General features: G+C 36.6%; 2 protein-coding genes across 9 annotated transcripts; one reads left to right on the top strand and one right to left on the bottom strand.

Moving 5' to 3' along the window:
- The first annotated feature begins 2,931 nt into the window (after positions 1–2,931).
- LOC18425112 (Leucine-rich repeat (LRR) family protein) lies at positions 2,932–7,229 on the top strand. Its single transcript, XM_006829682.4, has 8 exons — positions 2,932–3,257; positions 3,389–4,393; positions 6,126–6,261; positions 6,342–6,413; positions 6,577–6,645; positions 6,796–6,867; positions 6,948–7,019; positions 7,126–7,229. The coding sequence occupies exons 1-8, from the start codon at positions 3,029–3,031 to the stop codon at positions 7,160–7,162; spliced, it is 1,692 nt and encodes a 563-aa protein (XP_006829745.3). The 5' UTR covers positions 2,932–3,028; the 3' UTR covers positions 7,163–7,229.
- Positions 7,230–7,409: 180 nt separating this feature from the next.
- Positions 7,410–24,716, bottom strand: TIC22-IV (Tic22-like family protein). Of its 8 annotated transcripts, none has more exons than XR_016054478.1 (10): positions 24,296–24,716; positions 23,681–23,977; positions 23,140–23,202; positions 18,641–18,715; positions 8,585–8,635; positions 8,394–8,453; positions 8,187–8,258; positions 8,060–8,095; positions 7,813–7,954; positions 7,410–7,696 (listed from the first exon to the last, which is right to left on the bottom strand). XR_016054478.1 is itself a non-coding variant. In XM_088865226.1 (9 exons), the coding sequence occupies exons 1-9, from the start codon at positions 24,476–24,478 to the stop codon at positions 7,865–7,867; spliced, it is 927 nt and encodes a 308-aa protein (XP_088721352.1). In that variant the 5' UTR covers positions 24,479–24,716; the 3' UTR covers positions 7,410–7,864. The 8 variants fall into 8 exon arrangements, 4 of the variants coding, with proteins under 4 accessions (XP_088721352.1, XP_088721351.1, XP_088721354.1 ...); XR_016054477.1 differs by having other exon boundaries at positions 23,645–23,977; XR_016054480.1 differs by lacking the exon at positions 8,394–8,453.
- Between the last annotated feature and the right edge of the window lie 303 nt (positions 24,717–25,019).

Below are 25,019 nucleotides of genomic sequence, written 5' to 3' on the forward strand. Positions count from 1 at the left end.
ACCAAATTTTCAAACACTTCTTTTCAGGAAAGAATTTGAAAAGAATCATATTCGGTGTTTGCATTGCCGGATAGGGGGCAACCGGCCTAGACGATACTCGATCCAGATCGCTCAATTTCAGATCGGGTCACCAAATTTTCAAAAAGAATTTGAAAAGAATTTGCAATAAATAATTTAAAAAGAATCATAGTCGATGTTTGCATTGCCGGACAAGGGCAACTTAGAAAAAAAAAAAAAATGTCATAGACACCAAATGGTAATTGACCCCTCCCAATAGTGTCCGCACGTAATTTGCTATATTTTTTAAAGAATAATACAATAATATCATTTATCTTTAAGTGTAAAAAAAAAACGTCATGACATTTTTTTAAGAATAATACAACAATACCATTTATCTTAAGGAAAAAGTTTACATAGAACTGAGGCTCTAAGCAATCAAATAAGAGCATATCTCATAATTTTCACTAGAAGAGATTGTTTTGATTTTCAAATATCCTCAAATTGATCATCTCGACATCAAGATACATATTTCAAGTTTTGGAAATAGTACATCTGGTAATATATTTTTAGACCGTCAAGTTTCAAGATTTTCAACTTCTCATAGATCTGCTCGATCTACACTTTTATTTAGGCTTTAATTTTATAATTAAAGATGAAAATATATTTTAAGCCTATCACAAAAATTTCCTATATTGAAATTATATTTTTCCACACTATTTGAAGGTTGGCTCTAATTTAATTGTTTAGAGCCTCGGCTCTATACAAACCTCACCATTATATTAAATATAAAGAAAAGCCATTATCACTTTCAGCTATTGCACTTGTAATGGGATAGGTGAGAGTGTGATATTAACTGCATTTAATTTTCCAAAAATGTTTCCATCAAATTCTACTAGTAGCTATTTAATTTCAAAATGTGGCAGCCACAAGGGATCGTGACTCTCTCGTTTGGTTCATAAGAAAACTTGCATCATGAAACAGCTTTCATGTGAAACATACAGTTACGAACGTTTGGTTCGTGAGTAAAACCCATGAAAACTTATCCCTCAAAGAAAACAGAAAAAGTTTATATAAGGATGCAACTTTATAACGTGGAACTACGGATGCACCTCAAAAATCCATCAGAAAAGGTAGTTTTAATATTGAAAAGCCTTTTGATTGAACATCTCGACATCGAGATGAATGACCACAAAAAATAAAAAAATTTTAAGTCTCAGAAATAGTGCATTTTACAACATATTATCTACACCGTCCATTTTCAATATTTCAATATGTATATAGATCTATTTGATTTTAACTATTTTTTAAATTTAAAATTTTATAATTAGATATAAAATAGATTTTGAGATAATCTTAAGAATATTTTACATCAAAATTATATACCATGATAAAATTTGAAGGTGCACCTTACCTCTACAGCTACGGCTGCATCCGTATGCCAACCACAACCTAAGAAAAAAGGTTTTACCACCACAATGAGCAAATGGCGTGAAAAGAGATCCCCACCTCACAAGGTGGGGAGTAAGTTGCCGGAATCCATTTCTCGTACTGTCCCGAAAAAATATTTCATTCGAGTTTACAGCAAGAGGCCGAAACCACAAAAAAGAAAAAAAGAAAAACTATTTCTCCATCATTTTTTATTTTAAGAAAATGATTTGATAGGGATGCAACCCTATCAAAGTATGTAAAGCCTCACCTCTTAACTCATCCAAAATTACAATATACGGGTTGGAAAACCTTTCAATCAATCATCTCGACTTGAACATTATGATTGTAAAAAAAATTAAGATTTCAAAATCTAAAAATAGTGTATATTATAACAAATTATCTAAGCAGTCTATTTCGCTTTAAAAATAAGTGTTCACATATCTTCAAGATTTACACTATTTTTTTAGTTTCAAATTTTATTGTATGTGTTGAAAATTGATTTTAAGACCATTGTAGAGATTTGTTTTTATCTAACGTGCTTTCCGAACAAGGATTTGAGATGAAGTTTTATTTTGTTTTAAAAAAAGTCTCTAAACCTCATCTTTTATTTTATCATTATTATTATTATTTAACGGTAGGAATCCCTTTATTTTGAGTCACAAAATCTTCTCATGTGCACTAACCCCGATGACCTGTCCAAATAGGTTGTTTAACGTGTTGTAACGTGCTCAATAAGGTTTTCGATTTGTTAGTAAGAGTCGTTATTTGCAGCAATATGTGGCGGATTGTAATGTTGGTACATGAGGTCCACCAAAAACATAGCCCCTTATAATTCGGAAACTAATAAAACCCTCCTCCATTCATTCCTCCTCATTACAGTTACAGTTACAGAGACATGTTTATTGGAATTAGTTAGGTAACTTATCATTGTGGCCTTCCTTAAAACCACTAAAACTGGGTGCCGTTTGTATAGAGCCCAGGCTCTAAACAATCAAAGTACACCTTCAAATGGTGTTGAGAAATGTGGTTTTATCACTGAAAACCTTTGTGATAGCCTTAAATTATACTTTCATATTAAGTTATAAAATTTAAAAGCTTCAAAAATAGTGTAGAAAAAACAAATATATGAAATTGACGGTCGAAAAATGTGTTACAAGATGCACGATTTTCAAAACTTGAAATCTATTGTTTTTCTCATGTCCATACATATTGATATCGAGATGATCAATTTGAGGATATTTGAGAATCAAGACAACCTCTTCTAATGAAATTTTAGAGGTAGGCTCTAATTTGATTGTTTAGAACCTCGACTCTCAATAAACCTTTTCCCTAAGAAAAGGATTGCTTGTCATTAATTTGTAGCATTGTAATGAACAAGTTTATTATAGGAAACTTTTTTTACAAGGAGGCAACTAAGACGTGTGATCCGGTGATTCAGGTTATGTTTTTTTTTTGTCATATCTAAGATTTAAATAACATCAATCACGCATTATATCACATTATTAAATAGCAGATCCAATGGCTAAAATTAATCGTGAGAAATCTCTCTCCATGTGTCAATGATCCCTCAGTCTCACATATCGAGAGGCCTAAACTTCAAATGAGACCGCTATTTCCTCCCCAACACGACTTCCTTTCCCCATCCGTCACAAGGCCGAACTCCATGCACATGCACATGCCATCCTCCATGCTGGTTGTTTTTCCGGTGGTGGTACATCAATTCCATTCCATCTTCTCCACCTCCACCTCCACCTCCACCATGTCTCTCTCTCTTCTCGTATGTCTGCTCGGCATCCTTTCTCTCACCCATGCTGTCCCGCCCCCGACAGGTACGTCCAAACTCTTTCTCTCTGATTTCCAGAATTTGGATAGGTATGTTTTCTCTGCCTGAATTTCACTGGTTCTTTCTATACCTATCCGTTTTCGGTTTCTCACAACAAAAATCCATAATCTAATTCAGGCTTCCTCATTGACTGCGGCGCCTCCAACCAGACCCATGATGGCGCCCTCCTCTGGATCCCTGATGACGGCTTCATCTACACCGGCACCAAAGCCACCCTCCCCTCACCTCACCCACTCCGCCCGACCCTCTCCACCCTCCGCCATTTTACAGCCGCCCACAAACACTGTTACACCTTCCCTGTCATCAAAGGCAGCCGCTACCTCCTCCGCACCACCTACTTTTATGGCTCCTTCGACAACTTAACGTCTCCGCCGGTATTTGACCAAATCATCGATGGAACGAAATGGAGCACAGTGAACACAACCTTCGCATACTCTAAAGGCCTCTCCTCTTATTACGAAATAATAATCTCAGCTTCAGGAAAAACCCTAAGCCTTTGTTTAGTCAGAAATAAGCACACTGAACCAGATAGGAGTCCATTTATCAACGCCATTGAGCTCGAATGGCTTCCGGATTCGCTGTACAACGCGACCGATTTCTCAAAATATGCATTGAGCACCATTGCCCACCACTGGTTTGGTGGGTCGGAACCGGTGATCAAGTATCCAGAAGATAAATTTAACCGATTTTGGCAGCCATTCACAACCAGCAGGTATCAGGAAGTGAGATCAAAAGTGGAGGCTTTGGAAACCGATTTTTGGAATTTGCCACCGAACAAAGTCTTCGAAAATGGCTTAGCAGCCAAAGAAAAGGACGGGATCAGATTGCAGTGGCCGGCGCTGGAGTTGCCGAGGGCAAGTTATTATGTTGCGTTGTATTTTCAGGATGAGAGGAGTAACGGAAATTGGAGGGTGTTTGATATAGTGGTGAACGGTAAGGTGTTCTATAAGGGCCTGAATGTGACGACGGCCGGCGTGAATGTGTTTGCAGCACAGTGGCTGCTAGAGGGGGCGACACAGATCGAGCTGCATCCAGTGGCGGGGTCGGAGGTGGGGCCGATCATCAATGCGGCCGAGATGTTTCAGTTGCTGGTTCTCCACGGGCGGACTGTCACTAGGGACTGTATGTATTCTAAGCTTCTCTCCCGAATTACAGACTACCAGCTCCCTCCCTCAATAATTCTTCTCTTTACAGTGGCGCTAATATTTTCCTGCGCTTACTGGCTCAATTACATATGTAATAGCCCCTTTGGATCGCTGGAAATTTAGATTTTCTGGAATTGAGATTTCCTAGAAAAGTCAGTTCCCTGTTTGGATGGTAGAAATCAAGAAAGTGCAAGTCCCTATTTGGATTGTCCGGAACATCTCTAGTAGAAATCAAGCAAATTCCTGTTTGGATTATCTCCAATATCTATTTTTTAAAAATACAAATCATTTTTCTCTCTCAATCTAAAAATTTTGAAATAGTTTCCCTCTAATTTTAATACTTTCTTTCAAAAACTTAAAATTTGAAATAGTTCCTCTCCAAAACTTAAAATTTGAGATAGTTTCTCTCTAAAACTTAAAATTTGAAATAGTTTCTCTCTATAAAAATTTTTAGACAGTTTCTCTCTATAAAAATTTTGAGATAGTTTCTCTCTCTAAACAATTTCATATAGTTTATCTTTTTAAACAATTTCAGGCAGTTTCTCTAAAATATGATATAGTTTCTCTCTCTAAAATTTCAAAGTACTTTCTCTATCTAAAATTTAAAATTTGCGATTGTTTCTTTTTAAAAATTTTAATATAGTTTCACTCTCTAAGAAATTTTAGGTACTTTCTCACTGTAAAATTTGATATAGTTACTCCCTAAAATTTTAAGATGCTTTCTCTCTTTAAAACTTTAATTTTGAGATAGTTTCTCTCTCTAAAATTCTCAGGTAGTTTTTCTCTTTAAAATTTTAATATACTTTCTTTCTCTAAAACTTAAAATTTGAGATAGTTTTTTTATGTAAAATTTTTCAAATACTCTCTCTCTATCTAAAATTTTAGGTACTTTATCCAAAATTTTTAAAAAAATTCTCTCTCTAAAGCTTTAATATATTATCTCTTTAAAACTTAAAATTTGAGATAGTTTCTCTTTAAAATTTTCAAGTAATTTCTCTCTCTAAAATTTTAATATGCTTCTCTCTCTAAAATTTAAAATTTGAAATAGTTTCTCTATCTAAATTTTTTAAATAGTTTCTCTCTAAATATTTCAAGTATTTTCTCTATCTAAAATTTGAGAGAGAGAATATACTTTCTCACTCTAAAACTTAAAATTTCATATAGCTTTCTCTCTTAAGGTTTTCTAGTAGTTTCTCTATTTAAATGTTTTGAGATATTTCTCTTTAAAAAAATATAAGAAGTTCATCTCTTTAAAATTTAATGTAGTTCCTCTATCTAAAATTTTAAAATTTAAGATTATTTCTCTATCTAAAAATTTGAGATAGTTTTTCACTAAAAAAAAGTTGTATATTTTCTCTCTAAAAAATTTCCTATAATTTCTATCTCTAAAATTTGATATAGTTTCTCTCTCTAAAATTTTAATATGTTTTCCCTCTTTAAAATTTGATATAGTTTCTCTCTAAAATTTTTTTTTTTTTTTTTTTTTGTTCCTCAGCAGGAAATGGATCATTTTCATGAAATGCCAATAGATTTCTAAAAGTTAGGTTTAAAATGAGCTTTCAGGAATCCCATACAAATCTCAATTCCAACATAAATGTCAATTTTAAACAAACCAAATACGATTCACTCACTTTTTCTGACTCCTGATAATCTGAATCCAATAAGCCAAATGGGCCCTTAAGTGATCCTTTTTCGGGCATCTGTAACAGTGATCGCCATGGAAGATCTGGCAAGGAGTTTGAATAACCCACCTCCAGATTGGAGAGGTGATCCCTGCATGCCTAAGGAGAATTCGTGGAAAGGTGTCACATGCTCAGATGGCGACCACATACGCGTCCTCTCACTGTGAGATTCTATATGTTGAGACTCTGTATGTTGTTCCTCCGATTCGTATCTTGTTATGTGAGACATTTCATGACTTGCAGGAATCTCACTGGCTTCGGTCTCTCCGGAAAAATTCCACCCAGCATCGCCAACTTAACTGCAATTAAAAGCATGTAAGCACAGAGAGAGAGAGAGAGAGAGAGAGAGAGAGAGAGAGAGAGAGAGAGAGAGAGAGAGAGAGAGAGAGAGAGAGAGAGAGGGGAGGGGGAGGGGGAGGGGGAGGGAGAGGAGAGGTACTGAGTTTCTACAAAATTTCATGTGGTAATGATTTTGCAGTTGGCTTGGTAACAACAACCTCACGGGGTCGCTTCCGGATCTGAAACCTCTGAAAGAACTGGTTTCCTTGTAAGCTTCCAAGGCATCCAACCATTACTTTCTTGTCATCTTTTCTACTTCCCCTGAACTTTGTAGATCTCTATTTAAATAAGATGACTGGTACTAATCTAGAGGACATGTCCAGAGACTTGCTATGGCCTGAATTTGTGTTTTTTACAGGCATTTGGAAAACAACAATTTTGGTGGGAATATCCCTCGGTCATGGGGGTATCTTGACAACCTCCAAGAAATGTAAGAGAAATCACAGATGACAGAGAATAGTCCATTGATTTTTGGAAACTCCTATGCTGATTGTCGTGTACTTATTGCAGCTTCCTCCAAAACAACAATTTAAAGGGCTCAATGCCTCTCAGTTTGACGCAGAAAACAGGAATCAACCTAAAGTAAGTGAAACACCCACCTCACTCCAATCAGCAGAGTTCTCTTTTCCCTCCACATTCTCTCTCTTAATCTTTGTGTGTTTTCTCATTCTTCTCAATCGAATTTCAGGATTACTCCTGGGAATCACATTACTCGCAGGGCATAAACCAGACCCAAGTCATATTCCAGAAAATCAATCAGACCACAAGCAGCAGGAGTTAATCAGAATTATTGGATATTATAATGGGTGGCACTGACGTTGACAACACAAGGCAATACGTACCAAGTGTAACTTTCAACTCTCTAATTTGATGAAATCGATGTCTACTTATTATTATAAAAAAGGAAGAAACATATCCAGGACCAGCAAAGAGAAATTTTCACATCATTTACCTCTTCAAAAAAGTCATGGCTTCATGAGGAATTTCAAAGTAATTCATATTATACTTCAATGCTATTCAACGGTACACAGTTGTACATTTGACCTTACATTTAAGAGGATTCCAGACATCTAACCTTCTTGGTTGAATTATGTGTTACCTCTCTTGCAAGAAATTCTCACAGTACTTGTTTTATCTGGAAAAAAATGAGTCTCTTACTCATCGCGGTCTCCCTCCATTTTTTTGTTTTATCTGCGATCACCAAAACACTAGGATGGAAACGAGAGAAACCTGTGCCATTTTTCTATTTGTGCGAGCTCCTACAAAACAGAGAGAGAGAGAGAGAGAGAGAGAGAGAGAGAGAGTGATTTTCCAGTATATCAACAAGTTTTTCCAGATCATCCAAAGAACGGGATGAATAATGGCAGACGCATACTCCTATGCATTGATTCAAAGGTGAGAATCCCAAATTCAAAGCATCATCTGGCTCATACAGTGACTTCCTGAAAATACTGGGAATAGCTTTTTCCAGGTGCAATAAAGATCAGATCTTCCCATCCAGAGTTTCTCTTGTTCAACTACACAAAGAAAAGCATGAGTTAAACCGGAGTATTGCTCAGATAATACTTGCTGAAAAAGGCCAGATAATAATTGCTAGAAGAATGGTGTAAAGCTCTACTCACCTCCATTTTCTTGAGAATATCTTCTAAGCTTCCGACCTATCAGCGAAAGAAATGCAATGTCACCCACCAAGACCACAAATCTTTCTAAGTTAGTTGGTCATTACAAAATTAAGGGAATTTCAAGTACCACAATGCGCTGAGATGAGGCTGGTCCTCTTGATGCCCTCGAGACCTTCAAAAGTTCTCGCTCGATATCTTCCTACAATCATGTAAAGTACAACTGATCAGCAAAAGGGGCCCATTGGAGCTTGAACTTGAACCATGGATACTGATTTCTAGCGAGAGAGAGAGAGCCGCATGATGGAGAGAGGGAGATAATGGATAGTGAAGAAACCTTTTGGAAGTATAGGGGGCAATAGCGCCTATTCCTCTTCTTAACAACCAAAAGATCAGACTGTTGATACAAAAAGAATAAAATGAAAATTTTGTTGCAAACACTCGAGAATCTAAAACAACACAAATAAGAAAGAGAAATAAAAGGTAAGAAGCAGGAGATGGCCTTCCAAGTAGCTTAAGCATCCATACCTGAAATACTGGAACACCATCAAAGGCCTTTGAAAGATCTGAATTCTTTAGCTGGAAACAAAAGCATTGGCAGCCATAATCAAAAAAACCTATACCATGTAAATATCCAGACAGTGCATTTCATCCATCCATGTCCTTCAGGTGATAATCAATCAGAAACGCATGCAAGCATGATCCTGAAGGTAAAGTATTTGGCAAGGTTTGGGCCTCAGCCCAAAAAGTTAGGCACACCATCTTTTTATTTGGGAGGGTCAGTGGTAGGAATCGAACTTGAGATGTAGCATTGCTAACATCAACTGCCAACACTCGAGCTGCAGTCCGATTCCTAACCCTCATCCTACATCTTTTGGATTACTAGCACCCCATAAATCTAGAAATCCATCTTCTTGACGCCTAACATCAAGACCCTCAAAAAAAATGGTTCTGAAGCCCTAAGACTGTCAAATTTTTAAAGTCATGCATATGATCCAGCATGCAATCTGGAAGATCACATATATTTGCACCATTTTAGGAACTCCAAAATCCATTTTGTAGGGCAGAAATGGATTTGCAGGGCTTTAGGATGGGTTTATTCCTCAACCCAATAAAAGATGGATTTGGAGTGGAGACTATTGGTGTCTGCAAGAACCGCAAGCCTTATGGTTTTTGCATGAGGCAGAGGCCTCATGCTAACACTACTCAACAGAAAAGAATGGTAAAAAATTGAAAAACATGTAGTTCTTAGTGATTCAAATAATAGTTGGACATCACAAAATGAATAACGGAAATGCAGATTTGTTGCAAAATATTTTATTGACCGATCTATAACTGAAACCATGTGTAGTCATAGTTAACAAACGAATTTCAGCCGAATGTACATAACAAAAAGTATTAACAAGACAGACTGACATCGACATCTCTTTACTACGGCCAAGGCCATCAAAGCAGGGCAGCGTAATTAGAACCGGACCATACGGCCAGTTCAGACAGGAACTAGACAACTGGTGGCTATTCCATTCCATTATGGTTTGATCTCCTGGACTGGATTGCCCACTGACTGGGCACGAACAGGTGGACTGACCAGGCTGGTCTACTAGTTCAAGACTGAACCGGCCGGTCCCTATAGCCCTGTGAAATTACTTTTTCCGCCCCTTGTTTATTTTTTGTTCATTTCACCACCTTTCGGGGTGGTTCTTTTGTTCTTTTTCACTTTCTGTAGGGATTTTTGGTCTATGGCCTTGAAAGAATGGGTTCTGAAGTCTTAAAACCTTTTTCAAAAGACAATAGTTTGGCGATTTTTCTTTCTCCCTCTCTCTACCTAAAAACTCCCCAACCCTAGCCCGATTTTTACGATGACCTCCTGTGAAGATTCCGGCCATCAATCCGCCCCATTTGAAGTCCCAAGTAAGTCTATTAAACCATTTTCTTGCATTTTATGTTTTGTGATTAAAAAAAAAAAAAAAAACATTTTTTAAGGTTTTTTTGTCAAGTGTTTTTTTCTTTTCAAATCAATACAAAATAATGTTTCTTTTGCTTATTTTAATGATTGTTTCATCATTATTAAGTTTGTTGTTGTATACTTTCGCTTTCTAGGAAGACTTGTATGCCAATGTTAAAACAAATGCCAAGTTTGTTTCGCTTTTATTTTCCTTTGCTCCTTTATTTTCGTTCTATGGCACTTTAATCATCAAAGTGTTAAAATAAGGCCTGGTTTAGTACTTTAATCAAACTATGGGGTATAGAAAACACTTACCCTCCAAATATGTCACTTTATTTTCGATTTCTTGGTAAGTTTATTGTTTTCCATTTTCAAGTTGATCTACTTTAATTTATTCTGATATTTTCGGTTTGATCTATATGCATCTTTATTTTCAGTTTGATCTTTTTCTAACTGAATCTTGTTTTTTATGCATTTGTTTGTTCCATTAATGCTTGAAGGCTATCATGGTGCCATGGAAATTGTCATGAAAGATGTTCCAAATTGATATTATGGTTTTTTATTAGCATTTGTATGTGGATGAAAATTTGTTTTTTTTTTTTTCCTTATGCATTATTTTGTTTCATTAAAGCTTAAACTAAATTCTTATATTAAAAATAGAAATTTTTTTCAAAAAATACCTAAAAGAGATTGTTTCTTATGTTTACGGTCGATAATCCACAAGAATGGAGAGATTGAGGAAGACGTCACACATAGAATTAGAGCTAGGTGGCGAAGTGGAGATGTGCATCTAGACTTTTATGTGATCTCCGCAAACCATTGAGACTGAAGGGCAAGTTATATAGGAAAGCTGCAAGACCAGCCATACTTTATGGGATAGAATGTTGGGTGTTCAAAAAACAACATATCTATAGGATGAGCATGGATGAGATGAGGACGTTGAGATGGATGAGTGGCAAGACAATAAAAGATGGAATTCGAAATAAATACATACGACTATAATTAGATATGGGTTCAATAGGTGACAAGATGAGGGAAAGTAGACTTAAGTGGGCTGACCATATAAAGTGTAGACCCAATACAACACCGGTTAGGAGGTGCTATTTGGTTCAAGTAGAAGGATCTAAAAGGGAAGGGAAAGGCCCAAAAAGACATAGATAGAAATAGTGAAAAAAGATATGGTGACGTTGGTCTTACTAAGGATATGGCCCTTGATAGAAAAGAATGGAAGAACAGGATTCATGTAGCCGACCCCAAATAATTGGGATAAGGCTTGGAGGAGGAGGAGGAGGAGGATGATAATGGAAATGGGAAAAAAAATTGTAGTTAGGATTTTAATAAAGGGTTTTTTGAAAAAAATTATTGAATTATTAAATTCATGTTGTTTATTTCTTTTGATGTATGGTTGGTGAACTTAAAATTATTGATTTTTGAGGTGCACTTGGTGGTGGTTTGGAAGTATGGAACTTTTTAGTCTGAGATTTCGTGTCGGTTGATTACTTGTTTGAGTTTCGTTCTTGGAATTGGAAGTTGGAAATTTGCGTGATTAAAATAGTTGAATTAGGAACTTCAAAAGTTAAATATGGCTTCTAGTAGGTCTAATGGGGGCATGTTAGACGAAAAAAGAAAGGTAAGAAATGGGAAAATATAGGCATGCAACATTCAAGACAAATAAAGGGAGGGAAATACATAAGGTGAAGGAGAATTTGGAGAATAAGAAAAGAAATGTGGCCAAATGCCCTAACGTTCCCCTCACAGTATACACGACATGCAAAGGAGCAATGTAAAACATTGTAGTGAGAAGCAAAAGGGGCAGGCAATAGTTGATTAGATAGAGAATATCCTCACATGACTCTTATAGAAAAGGATTTTGAAGAAAAACAGGAGCGTCAATTGTCTAGGACAAGGAGGGCAGGGAAAGAGCCTGCTGGCACACCACCTAGTGGGACCATATCTAGCAGGCCTAGGAGGCCTGGGGAGATGGGGGACTATTTCCCACCTAGGACAACACCTGGCTCCTAACCAACCATCAAAAGTGTGTTGGCTGGAGAGAGAGCACATATGTGTTTGGCCCGGTGGATGTATCGCACTTTCATCCCTTTCAATGCAGTACATATCACAATTTCATCCCTTTCAATGCAGTACATATCACAATTTCATCCCTTTCAATGCAGTCTGCTCCATGTTTTCTCAGCCTCTGTAGGATGCAATTACATCCATTGGCCTAGAGTTTAAAGGCCCTAATTATCATGATGTGAGGAGTACGTTGCTTGCAGAAAATGTAGAGTTTCACAAAGAGCTTTAGGGGGATATGGGTCATCCATACAGGTCCTATTATCACTGATGAATGGAAAGATAAGAGGGAAGGGTAGCTAAAGTTTACTGCCATAAGGGTGCTGTTTCATTGAGGTCCATGGATGTGAGAGATATTATTAGGACCAGGCCGGAAGTGGTAGGGCGGTTTAGGGAGGCTGTAGAGGAAGTTGGGCCAAAGCATGTGGTCCATTTCATTACTGATAATGCGGACAACTACACCCTTAGGGGGCAGTTGCTGCAAGAGAACTAGCCTCATATCTTTTGGCCCTCTTGTGCTGCACGATGCTTAGATTTGATGCTTGAGCAAATTGGGTGATGTCCCATGTTGAGTCGGCTGTAGAGGAAGCAAAGTAGATCACAAAATTTATCTACAACCACTCATTTTTTCTCACTTCCATGAGGAAACATACAAATGAGAGGGAGGTAGTGGGGCCGCAATAACTAGATTTGCCACTAACTTTTTTTTTTTTTGAGAAATTAGATTTGCCACTAACTTCTTCACCTTGCCAAGTATGATGCAACAAAAAGGATGGGTTGAGAGCCATGGTTACTTCATCAGCCTGGCGTGATTATGTTTGGGCCAAGAAGGAAGTCTATTGGGAAGGTCATGGTGGAGCAGATTTTAAGTAGGTAGTTTTGGACCTCAAAGCCCTTGGTGGAGGTATTAGGATCTTTGATAGTGACTCTATGCCTGCCATGGAGCAACATATATGAGACTATGGATAGGGCAATGAGGCAATAGCTGCAACATTTAAGTATACGAAGAGCCAATCTGAGAAGTACTGGATATTATAGATAATATATGGCATATGCAGCTGGTTACTGAGCCCAACCCACAATTCTTTTGGCAGAAAGCCAAATTTTCTACCATCCTGAGATTAGAAGGGGGCTTACATTCCTTGATAGATAGATATATAGTTTACACCCAAAGCGAAATATGCAAATCAAGATTGGGAAGGAAATGAGCTTATATGAAAAGGTCACAAGAGAATTTGGGGGACAAATGGCAATCAACCTATTAGTTTTACTTAATCTTTTGTTTCAAAACATATATATATATATATATATATATATATATATATATATATATATATATATATAAAAAAATTCTTAAGGACCATTATCACCTTTATAGTTATAAGACTTAAATTATATATGGTCATATGTTTGGGGGATCATACCATCTTTTTATACGTTATAGCCCACTCACTGTTTTCTCCCATTTCTCAAATGACATTTGTGAACTTCTATACTTGGCATTAAATGCATTAGACACATCTATGTGTGCCTTTTCTATTTCATGGCATGTGACTTATTGCTTTAAATGGCATTTGAAGTCATTAAATGACTTAAATAGCATTTAAAACACCCCCATCCTCCCCCCCCCCTTTCTTTTTTTCCATCTCTAATTTGATAATTATTTTTACAAAGATCCTTGGGTCTTTGCTATGCCACAAGCATACGGACACGTGTTAGAATTCAACATGAATACACATGTCAGAAATGCCAACCCCAAAATTGGCCTTTAAGACATGACATGTACATGGGCCAATTAATGGCAGGGAAAAAGGTTTTAAGTGAGATGAAGTACTTATCATAGTGACATTTAAAAAATTAAAATAAAATAAGGGTATGCAAAAGAACATCACCAGCCCCCAGATTTAAAATTTGGCAGCAATAGATCATACATCATGTGTACTTTTCTATCTTATTTTCATTTTTTCTGTAGTCTTTTTTTTATGAAATAGTATTCATAACCAATAACATTTTGGCTGCAAATCTTGCTCTGTATCCAAGCTTTTCTTGTTAAAGTTCCATAAACTACTATATATATACATATATATATATATATATATATTTGTAATTTAAAAAGTATGTCTACTGCATTTTTTTCATTCATGCAAGTCAGACAAGAAGAACCTAAAATTTTGAGTTAGATCACAAACTGAGTTCCCTCTGAGTCATAAGAAAAGTATGAATAAACTGTTGTGAAATCCCCCAGGCGAATGGAGAACATGTTTTGGTTTCTGCAATTAATATATTTGGTATCAGAAGATCCAATCATTGTGAATTAGATCTCCCAATTCAAATTTTAGGGGAAAACATATATATATATATATATATATATATATATATATATATATATATCTAAACAGAGTACCAAAAATTCCACCGAAACATATTCAAAACCATTTGCGGCAATTTCCAGTTAGATCAATAATCAGTTGGTCCCCAACCCACCATTGGCTCTTGGGAGAAGCTAAACTTCGAGAGAAAGTTCATCTAAAACTTAGGGCCTTCAGGACTCAGCAACATCCTAGGTGATGATCTCAGGGGTCTCTTCTCAGGTCTCATTAGTATTTGTAAGTCATCAGAAGCAGAACCACAAGCTCTCTTTACAAGGATTAGGCATTTTTTTAAGATAGCCTAGGAGGACTCTATTTTCTTGAGTGTGACACCTTAAATGCCAGTGCTGTCAGAAAAGAGAGGCGGAATCCATGCTTATGGGGTTCAAGTGTCTTAGAGGTGCCAATCAAAATCCAAGCAAGTGACTGAGTTGGGCATCATCATTTAAAAAAAAAAAAAAATTCAAAACATCAACGGAAATTAGAATTGAAATTCATTACTAAATGTTTTGAAAATTGACTCAGGCTCAGACTTGGACCTGGCCTGAGCCGAGTAACCCGAGTCCGAGCGGACTTGGCCAAGTCCTATGCAAGCCCAAAATATGCTACAAATTCAAAAACAAAGTGTAAAAAAGTTGTTAAAAGCATTTAAAAATGGAACAAAATAAAAAAAAGGAATAGAAATCATTAGAAGTCTATAAAAGATGAAAAAAGTAAATAGACATCAATTTATAACTTGAAATATTTCCGAAAAATAAAAACAAAGGAAAAATAAAAAATTTCAGCATATAATAAGAAAAGCTCCCAAATCATCATAAAACCCATAATATTCATTAAAAAACATATTTCAATCACATACTGGTGATTTTTCACAAAATTTATGATTTTTTAAGAATTTTTAACAAGGTCGATTTGGGTACTAGAACTCCCCTCTGCCATAAGCTAAGGCCGAGTGATGTGGCCAAGTCCAAGTGGACACGGTTGAGTCCTTGAACACTAGTGCTGCTAATAAGTCACATAGGTTGTGTGCTCTTGGTCCCCGAAAAAATGACAAAGACATCGTAATATTCATAATTGCATATCTATGAAATGCAAAACCTGCATGAACCACTAATGCAATGTATAGTTACCGGAATCGTGTACCGAGGTCATGATTCCGGTTCAGAATCGTGATTCCACGGTTTCCAAGATGAAAGAAGATAGGAATCACATTTCCAAGTTTCTCGAAATGTGCTCTAGATTATTATTTGAATCTCGATTCCTGGAAGCCTGGAATCTAGATTCCATATTGCAGAATTTTCGATTCATAGTTGCACAACAATGCGATACAACATGTGCGTGACATTGATTCCATTTTTTTAGGAATTGCGAAGCGAATCCATGTTGTTTGGAAGCTAGATCCATATCGTCAAAAGGTGTGGTTCATAGATGCACTGAATAATATTTCGATCAAAATCGAATCAAGTTCTGATGGCATGGAATGAAGATTCAAAAATATGTTCACAAATTGTATGTTCCAGGGGCAGCTCCATGAGAAGTTCCAGGAACCCTTTCGCATCATATTACATTTTGTTACAAGGTTAAATACCAATGATTTGGGTTTCGGGACTGTGATGTTGTGAGAGCCAAAAAAGCCTTAATAAACATTTGAGATGAATCTATGTACAATAATCTCTGCCAAGCTACCCAACAAATTTATCAATCTATAAATCACGTAGTGAGTGGCAGCCCCACTTGAATTGTGCAAATTTCAAATCCAAATCGATGGGGACAACGATTCCAGTAATGTAGGAATCACGATTCCTATTTCGTCAGATCCGGATTCCCGAAACCATTGAAAGGTTTTGGGTCGTGTGATTCCTTAAAGGTAGGAAACTTGATTTCAACATGATGGGATACTAATTCCTACAAATAGGAATCACAGATCCAATTTTATTGGATCGTGATTCCGATTATTGGGAATCACACCTCCAATGATTTTCACTGTATGGATGGCAATTCCGAGATTAGGAATCATCTGGCACACGATTCCGCGATTCTAATTCCTAAAGCGAATCAGAATCACAGGCATTTCCAAGAATTATAACTCAATGACAAGCTAATGAATTAGCAATGTCTATCAAAGTAAAACCAATTGGCTAAGCATTATGAAAGTCGTACATTTACATTTCACACAATCACATGATACTATGACAGTTAAAACCACATTCCACAAGTCAAGACCATAGTTAATATTTCGATTTACAAATCGAAAGAGGCTAAGGGTTGTTGTTCACTCATTTAGAAGGGTTGTTGTACACTCATTTATATACAAATAGTTTCCCTTTTTCCAGAGCTAGGGGATTTTGAAGGATTGTAAAACTCTTAACCCGCTTATCCCAAAATAAAAATTAAAAAAATCATTTCCGGCTGATATTCCACCCACTAGTGATTTTTGCAAGGTGACCACGTAGTTAGGAGTTTTACCTAAGTGGTGCTTTTTGAGGCAGACTTTGCCCAATTGCAAGTCCTTGGCAGCTACCTTTTACTAAAAAGCTTAATGAAATCAGGTGGTAATCAGGCGGGACAATGAAAATTGCCCCTTTTTGTGGAGAATGGCAAACACCTTGGACAAGAATAAGGAAATGTCATTAACTTTCCACCATATCCTTTGCAATGCCAACTCAGCAGCCAATAAGATCACTTATGATTGGGGCAGTGGAGGAATTCCATTATGGATCATTTGTTACAATCCTAGGTGCTACAAACGACAGCAAAAACATTAATCTCTTAATTCTACAAGGAGGCATTTCGGCAACAATAAGTTAGGTGGTACAGGAAAGATTAGTATAGCTTAGAAAACTCAGGAGATATAATGAAAGGAACCAGTTGCAAACTCGTATAAAATTACACATAAATTACATTACCTTAATGTAAAAAATACATGTCAATCCAAAGAAAACTTGCCTAATCAGATGGGGAAATAATGTCACTTTAAACTTGCGCTACCCATATGATACCAGAAGTGTGGCTCAAGGGCCTCAACTTGGGAAATTTGGGACCATCAAAATAACAATATATATGAAAAATAAACTACTTGTAACATACGAGAGCAATTTTAGCAGGGGAATATATTTTCACAATAAAAAATAAAGACATAGGAGTGTTCATCGTAAAGTTGTTAGGATTTCCCAACCCAAGCAGTGATCATGCACCGGTATCTCGCTCAGGCGCTCCAAGAATAGGGATCTTCAAGGAATCTCAATTTTTAAATTTTGGGATCTTGATCCCACTGTAAGAAATCTTAATCTTGATTCCCACCTTAAAGACCAAGATAATGACCAAGCTGATGATTTTCTTTATATATAGCAAGCTAGCATTGCAACTATACTTTCAATATAGTTGCATTGCTTGCTAACTATAGATAAAGAGATTCATACTCTAAAGAGTATATATAGTCCAAAATTTTATGTACTCTTTGAGGTTGAGAGATAGATCCTCGAAAAGTTAAAGATCAAGATCCCAAAAGGTCAAGAATAAGATCTACAAAATGTTGGGATGAAGATCCGATCCCTAACATATGCATTGTACAGAAGACAACCCCATCCATAAGGATCTTCTAGCCTTTGACAATCCCCCACTCCCAATCCTAAGCCAGCTCCCATATCTGGCTCTCAATCCCAAGAAAGACGATTCACTGGCTAATTTTTAATAAGAAGACAATATGTGTGCATTCATAAGAATGGAGTGTCATGAACACGCTCTGATTTAAGGGATCTCAACATGGTGAGCAAAATAAAGAAACTCGAGCCTTCAAAAGAATTATATCACTATGGCGAGTGATGAATTTGTTGTCATGCAAACTTTCCATTGAAGTATTTGCAGACAAGTGACCATTCAAACAAGTTATTACCAAGAAGAAATTCCCACTTCACAGAAATGAGAGTATTTGGTAGCAGAAAGACCAAGATATTTCACTTCAGGATTTCCAGTGAGAAAGCTTTTCCAGCAAATTGTGATGGTCATCATAACCATTTCGGTTAGAAATAAAGAATCTCAAAGTATGCATTAAAGCTGATTCTGAAACCCTGACTCATAATTGGTACATAGATAGCCAGCAGAATGAGCTAAAAATGCATGAAGCATTAAGTACAAAAGAGAGTATCAAATCCATCAGAAAACCTTTCTCATAATTGTAAGAGCATATCGAGATCTAACCTCCATGGCATTTCTCACTTGAACCGGATCTGGTAGAAAACGGAATGCAATCCCTTCAACTTTCAGCATATACACCTATCATTAGAGAAAATAAGAATTTCCAACAGAATAGTCCGAAGCAAGACATGCAGTAGCATGAATTCTTTTCCAACAAAGACGTATTACAAAGATAACCAAGAAAAATACATCAAGTGCAAATACCAATTTTAAACAAGTACATACAAGAAGATGCTAGACATAACTCTCTTGCTAAGCATTGGATCATGTTAACATGCCTTTCCCACTTCTTAAACTCTGACTAAGCACAAAAGGAAAGAAACGAAAGGATTTCACAAAAAAATAAAACTCAAATTTCCATTCAGAGTTAGAAACTCTCTAATCCAAAATGTCACATGGCAGACTAAGCTTTGGTATTAGTTGCACTCTAAATCCTTCGTCCAACAACATTAACTATTTGTAGAATAGATCCTTAATTCTCAAAAAAAAATAAACTTGAGCCTATATCTCCAGAAAGTTTTAGAACACCATCAATATAGCCAAGATGCAAGAAATAAATTTAAAAAGCATTAACTTTATATGGCCATATTAGGCCACATCCTTAGGTAAGTTCGATTGACAGATAGGCTTGCAAGTGAAGAACTTAACAATCGTAATGGCCATGAGGCAGTTCGAGTAGAGAATCATTATTTTACTATTGCATTAAAAATAGCTCTGTAAAAGAGTCAGTATGTCACTTCACAGTATTAGCCTAATTAAAGGCACTATGTGAAATATGCCATTACATTTTTTCATTGTTTCATCTCCTTTGTGGTAGCAAGGAAGCTAGAAAGCATAGTATGAGGGTCCTGACGATCTTCTTTTTCAATGTCTAATTGAGACAATTTGGCAATGAGTTGGTCTAGGAATTCACTGATAACTGGATTAAGTTTAGAGGTTTTATTTGGATGTTCAGGAGGAGGTTTGAACATGACAGGTTCCTTCTCCTTCTTCCTGACTTCATGCTTATCTAGTTTTCCTTCTAGATATTCAGGTTTTTCTTTTTTGAGATCTTCTTTACTAACCGTGAGTTCTGTCCTAGATACTTGTTTACCTAGGCTTTTCAAATATAAATTTGTATAATTATTTTGTTCAATAACATGGTTTATACTCTCTACCGTTGTTGTGAGATTTAACCCTTTGGGTTCAAGTTTATAGGGTACGGCTTTAACCCCTTTAATATCCAGAGGTACCTCAGGAGAATGGACAGATTGGATTTCTTTTCCGTCTTTGGTAGTAAAGACTTGGAATTCTTTTCTCACCATGTTTATTTCTTTTTTGAAATTAGGAAATATATATATATATATACACACACACACATATAAATATAAGAAAAAGTTTATATAAGTGCGAGGCTCTAAACAATAAAATATGCCGCACCTCAAAAATTTCACTAGAAGAGGTTGTTTTGATGCCCAAATATCCTCAAATTGTTCATCTCGACCAAAAGATGCATGGACATGAGAAAAAAATGGATTTCAAGTTTTGGAAATAGTGCATCTTGTAATGCATTTTTGGACCGTCAATTTTCAAGATTTTCAAGTTTTCCTAGATCCGCTCAATCTACACTATTTTTTAAGCTTCAAATTTTATAATTAGCGATGAAAATATATTTTAAGGGTATCACAAAGATTTCCAGTATTGAAACCACATTTCTCGACAGTATTTGAAGGTGCACTTTACTTCGATTGTTTAGAGAATCGGCCTTATACAAACCGCACCCATATATATATATTAAAGTGATTCACTACAGTAGGACAGGGTGATTCACTACAGTAAGAACTGCCCAGTTCTGGACAACTGAAGCAATATCTTGGTTCGAGACCATCCCAGACCAAGGGCCCTCCCAGGTTCGAGTCAACTTGGCAATTCCAAGTCAGCTCGCCAGTTTTCAAGCACCGAAGCAAACCACAACCACGAAAACAGATAACAAAAATCATCCATAGGTGGTCATTAACAAGAAAATCATTAGAAAGCAAACAATCAGCACAAATTCAAAGACGTCAGGTTCAAAATGTACAAACTTTTGAAGCTTCCCCTGGGATTGAGATCCCTTCAAAACAAGATTGTCCTCCCCCATTTTCAATGAGCTCGCGATCCCTTTTAGGTTCAAGGTTCATATGGTCATGACCCCCCTTCCATAGGTTCGACATCCCTTTTAGATAGGGATCGAGATCAAGATCCCCTGATGGGGTAATCGGAGCAAGCTCCACTTAGGTTCCGGCTTTGGGATCACTAGAGTGAGATTCCAATGGGGATCGCCACCCCCAAACCACGCTCCTCACATCCATGGGTCGACAAAGTTTAGAGTTGAGACTGTGTTCCAACAGTGGCAAATCTAGACAGATGCAAGGTAGTTCTGCTAGGGTGCACATTTCAAGAAATTACAAATCCTTCTTCTTCTTTTTCCAATTTTAATGTTATATGGATTTGTATTTAGGTCGATAGAACTTAACTTAATTGGGAGATCGTGGTAGCTTGATAGAATAGATCAGTCCCTAGACTTGACATGCCTGCTCCAAAGTAGCTCAAGCATAAGGCAGTCAACCACCACAGACAGCACATCCACCTGACTTCTACTAAACATGTCAGATGAGTGGAACCTTCGGAATAGGATAGAAATTAGAGAAAGGTTGCAATCAGAGTTGTCCCCTAGGCCAGAATATGATTGAAATCAGAGAAGGGTTTGTTTTCAAGGTTGGCAAGCTTTGGATGAGGCTTTGCTAAAGATGAGTACGTAATCAGTGTATAGTAGATGGATAGGGGTGGACACCATTCTAGGGTGTATAGTGGTTGCAAACATTCACTTTCGAGCTCTTTGCTGAAGAGCATACCAAAACATTCCATGGCTAGAAGGAAAGGATAAAGGTATAGTGGGTCACGAATAATGGGTGCCTAAGCCCAAATTTTTTCCTTGCAAAAAGAAAACCAAATGGAGTGCCTCTGAGAAGAATAGAGTACAATTCAAAGAAAAATCAATAAAAAAAAAAGAATGGACTTTCTTTCTGCTTTTTAGCCATGCTATGGGAGACTCCAAGAAGGTTATTTGCTGCAGTATTAGCGAGGAGATGTGCCATGGCACCTCCACAATGTGTTCAAATAGATTCATGCAAACACCAATAACATGTGGGTGACCTTCAACTAATGAGGAGGTGAATATGTTGGCAAGGGAGGGGTCTCTGAATTAGAGTACACAGTAATATTCCTTAATACATTGAAGATTCATGGTTAGAGAATATCAGAAGCCTACAATGGAGCATCCAGTTCCAAGTACTTTGAAACTTAAGTTTGATGTATAATTCCTTAGAACCACCTCCAAGCAAGGGATAGTTCAGTACTCAGAGAATGTTAGGGGGTCCCTTGGAAGACTTTTCAAAAATTGAGTCAGATTTGCAGCCTGATCATTGCAGAAATGGTGCTCATACTGCTCATTAACTTTACTCAGTCGTTGCACATAGAGAAGGATTTTCTTAACGTCATTACACAGACCCAGCAAGATTCCACATACCATTCAAGACATGCAAACTTTTGGATGACAACTTCAGCATAACCATGGACATCATGTCCCTCTCAAAAATGTACTGGAACAAGACAACGGTGTGACTTACCGGCTAGTCAAGGAGTAACTTTAATATTTCCTTTTCTCTGGGACAAACCTCCTGCCTAATTTGTCTCATATCGTACTTTCATCCTATTGCTTGCACCTACGTCTGTCCAATTCCCTTTCTAGTACATATAAATTAATATCTACTTTTCTCATCTAATAATTTTTACTACAACAAAAAACCTCAAAAACGAAAGGTTTACAAGAAACCATGATACATGAATTCAAATCAAGCAAATATTTGCATCACCATAAACCCTTGCATTTTATTCCCCAAATGACCCTAATCAGCCACCACCCTACAATGATATTCACTATAAACTCTCACTGTTCAATATGATATTCATAAGCTAAATGGTTTAGATAGTAGCGTGGCCTGCCGGCTCAGTCATTAATCAGAAAAGGAAAACCCTCACACTAGTAGGTCGCCCCCATGTAAGTAATTGATGCCTAAAATGCATATCCAAATTCCCCAAATGCCACTTAGCGATTAGTAAATATTTTAATTGCCCTCAATATCATATTTTTGTATATGCATACTTTCATACAAGGAAAGGAAAACAAAACCACCAAAGGAGAAGCACAATACATGACTGCCGCACTCTACAAGATTTCATCTAGGTGGCACTTTCAAACCCATTCGAAAGCCGCAATAACAAAATCAGAATCAGAAAATAATAATAATAGTAATAATAACAACAACAATGTCAACATTCTCAAAAAAAAAAATAATCAATAATACCCATTAGAACATGATACAATAATAAAACGCCACAGAAATAAGAATAGACAGTTTAAGTGTGAACCCATAAATTCAGGTACAGAATCCATTAAATTTCATCATATGAGGTGAATGTACCTGTTCAAGGGCTATAGGCACAACCCTTGCACCTCTCCCTAAAACTGGTTGGCGTAGCTTAACCTGTGGATCACAAAGAAGACTATATGATCCCAATTTGGAAACAGCTAAAATCCTCCAAAATGACGATGCAATCCTCCAATAAATTTCATACAATTTATCCAACTCCTCACAATTATTTTTATGTATATATAATGGTTCAAGTAATCATCAGCAACACATAATCAGGAAGCATTTCTGTATCTTACAAGGCCACACTAAAGGAAATCTCAACAATATTCAATGTAGATGAATCCTCAATGGAAAATTCCCCAGGACATTTACTATGTATAACTATTGCCTCAAATGATAAATCTTCAATAATTGAGTTCACCAAAACCAAAGATGTATGCAATAATCATTTTTCCTCATTAAACTTAATGTAGAAGTTCATTTTGCATAATTTTGATAAAAATTTGTAAAACCAAAAAGGAACACAAATGGAAAAGTGAAACAATGATATTACACAAGTTCCACGATACTTGGTGGAGGGTGAACCTGCCTGTGCTAGAAGGGCCTCTGCATCCTCCTGTCTAAAACAGAGTAACCCAAGTGACTTCTGACTACTGGGATCTGAAATCAATACAAACTCATTGTTGGAATTACTGACAGTGTATACTGATGTCCCAGAGAGAGTCTTGGCAACATATTCTGGGCTCAAAGCAATGTCAAAGACATGCTTTGGTTGCCTCATTTCCTGAGAGATGGCAGCAAAGAGGAGCCCAGGCCTCGGCCAATTCATTGAAACTCTCCCAAAACACCTCTTCGCTTCAATCCTGCTCCCTAACTCTGTTAACCACTGCCAGTCAAATTTATCAAGGAAAAAAAATGGGTGTCAAACATTATGAAAATGAGTAGGAAATAACTCCAATTTGGATCTCAAAGAGTATATAAATATATGAAAACCCAAAAGCACAAAATGGGTTTGTGAAGTGAGAGAAAACCGATATGCCCAAAAGTTCTAAGCAGCAGTGAGAAAATGATGAAAATATGAGCGCCAAAATGGGTCTCAAAAATATGCAACAAAAAGAAAAGAGAGATACAAACAAAGCAAAATGGCCTCTGGTTGCCAAAATAGCCATTAACGACAATGAAGGAGAAGAAAGCTTGACAGTACCTTTTGTGCAGGACCTGTTTTAGGCAGAAGACCGTCGATGAAGCCAGAGACTGAAGAAGAGAGATGGCGGAATGCCTGTGAATCCCAAGGTAACTGAAAATGGGTGGTATTGGAGGATGAAGAAGAAGTTTCAGAATGTTTTGGAGAATCCATAGCCAGAATGGGAAAAGAAGCGTTCCCCATGCTTGGCTGTGTCCAAGGTTTTGCGGGGTGAAAGAATAAACAAAGAGCCGTTTAACGTGTCGTTAATGAAGGACCTACCAAACACAGCATAGAGAAAGATTTTCTTATGGGTGCTTTTTGTGCTTCAATGTAAGAAGGGTGAACTGTTGCAGGGTTTGTTTATGGCTGCAGTACTCTTCCTACTGGGTTTTTGGCGCATTGATCGCAAAATCGTCCCATCTAACCGCTAACCGGTTCCGGTTTTGCATCGTTAGGATCATGAACATGTATTTTAAAAATAAAAAATTTAAAAAAATACATATAAATTCTAAAAAATAAAAAAGTTGATATGTAATGCATTTTAAATATTATTTAGATTATGGTAAAAATTTAAAATTATTTTGGTCATTAATAATCATTTTATATTTTCCTAATTTTTTAAAAAAAATTTAAAAATAACCCTTAAAAAATATAAAATGGGTTAAAAACCATTTTTTTTCATTAATTTTCAACTTCAATTGAATGTGATTTGTTTTAATCATTCTTTATAGGAAAAATTTCA

Source organism: Amborella trichopoda, chromosome 4 (assembly GCF_054954075.1).
Source record: "Amborella trichopoda isolate Santa Cruz 75 chromosome 4, AtrichopodaSantaCruz75HAP2 v2.0, whole genome shotgun sequence".
Classification (NCBI taxonomy): domain Eukaryota; kingdom Viridiplantae; phylum Streptophyta; class Magnoliopsida; order Amborellales; family Amborellaceae; genus Amborella; species Amborella trichopoda.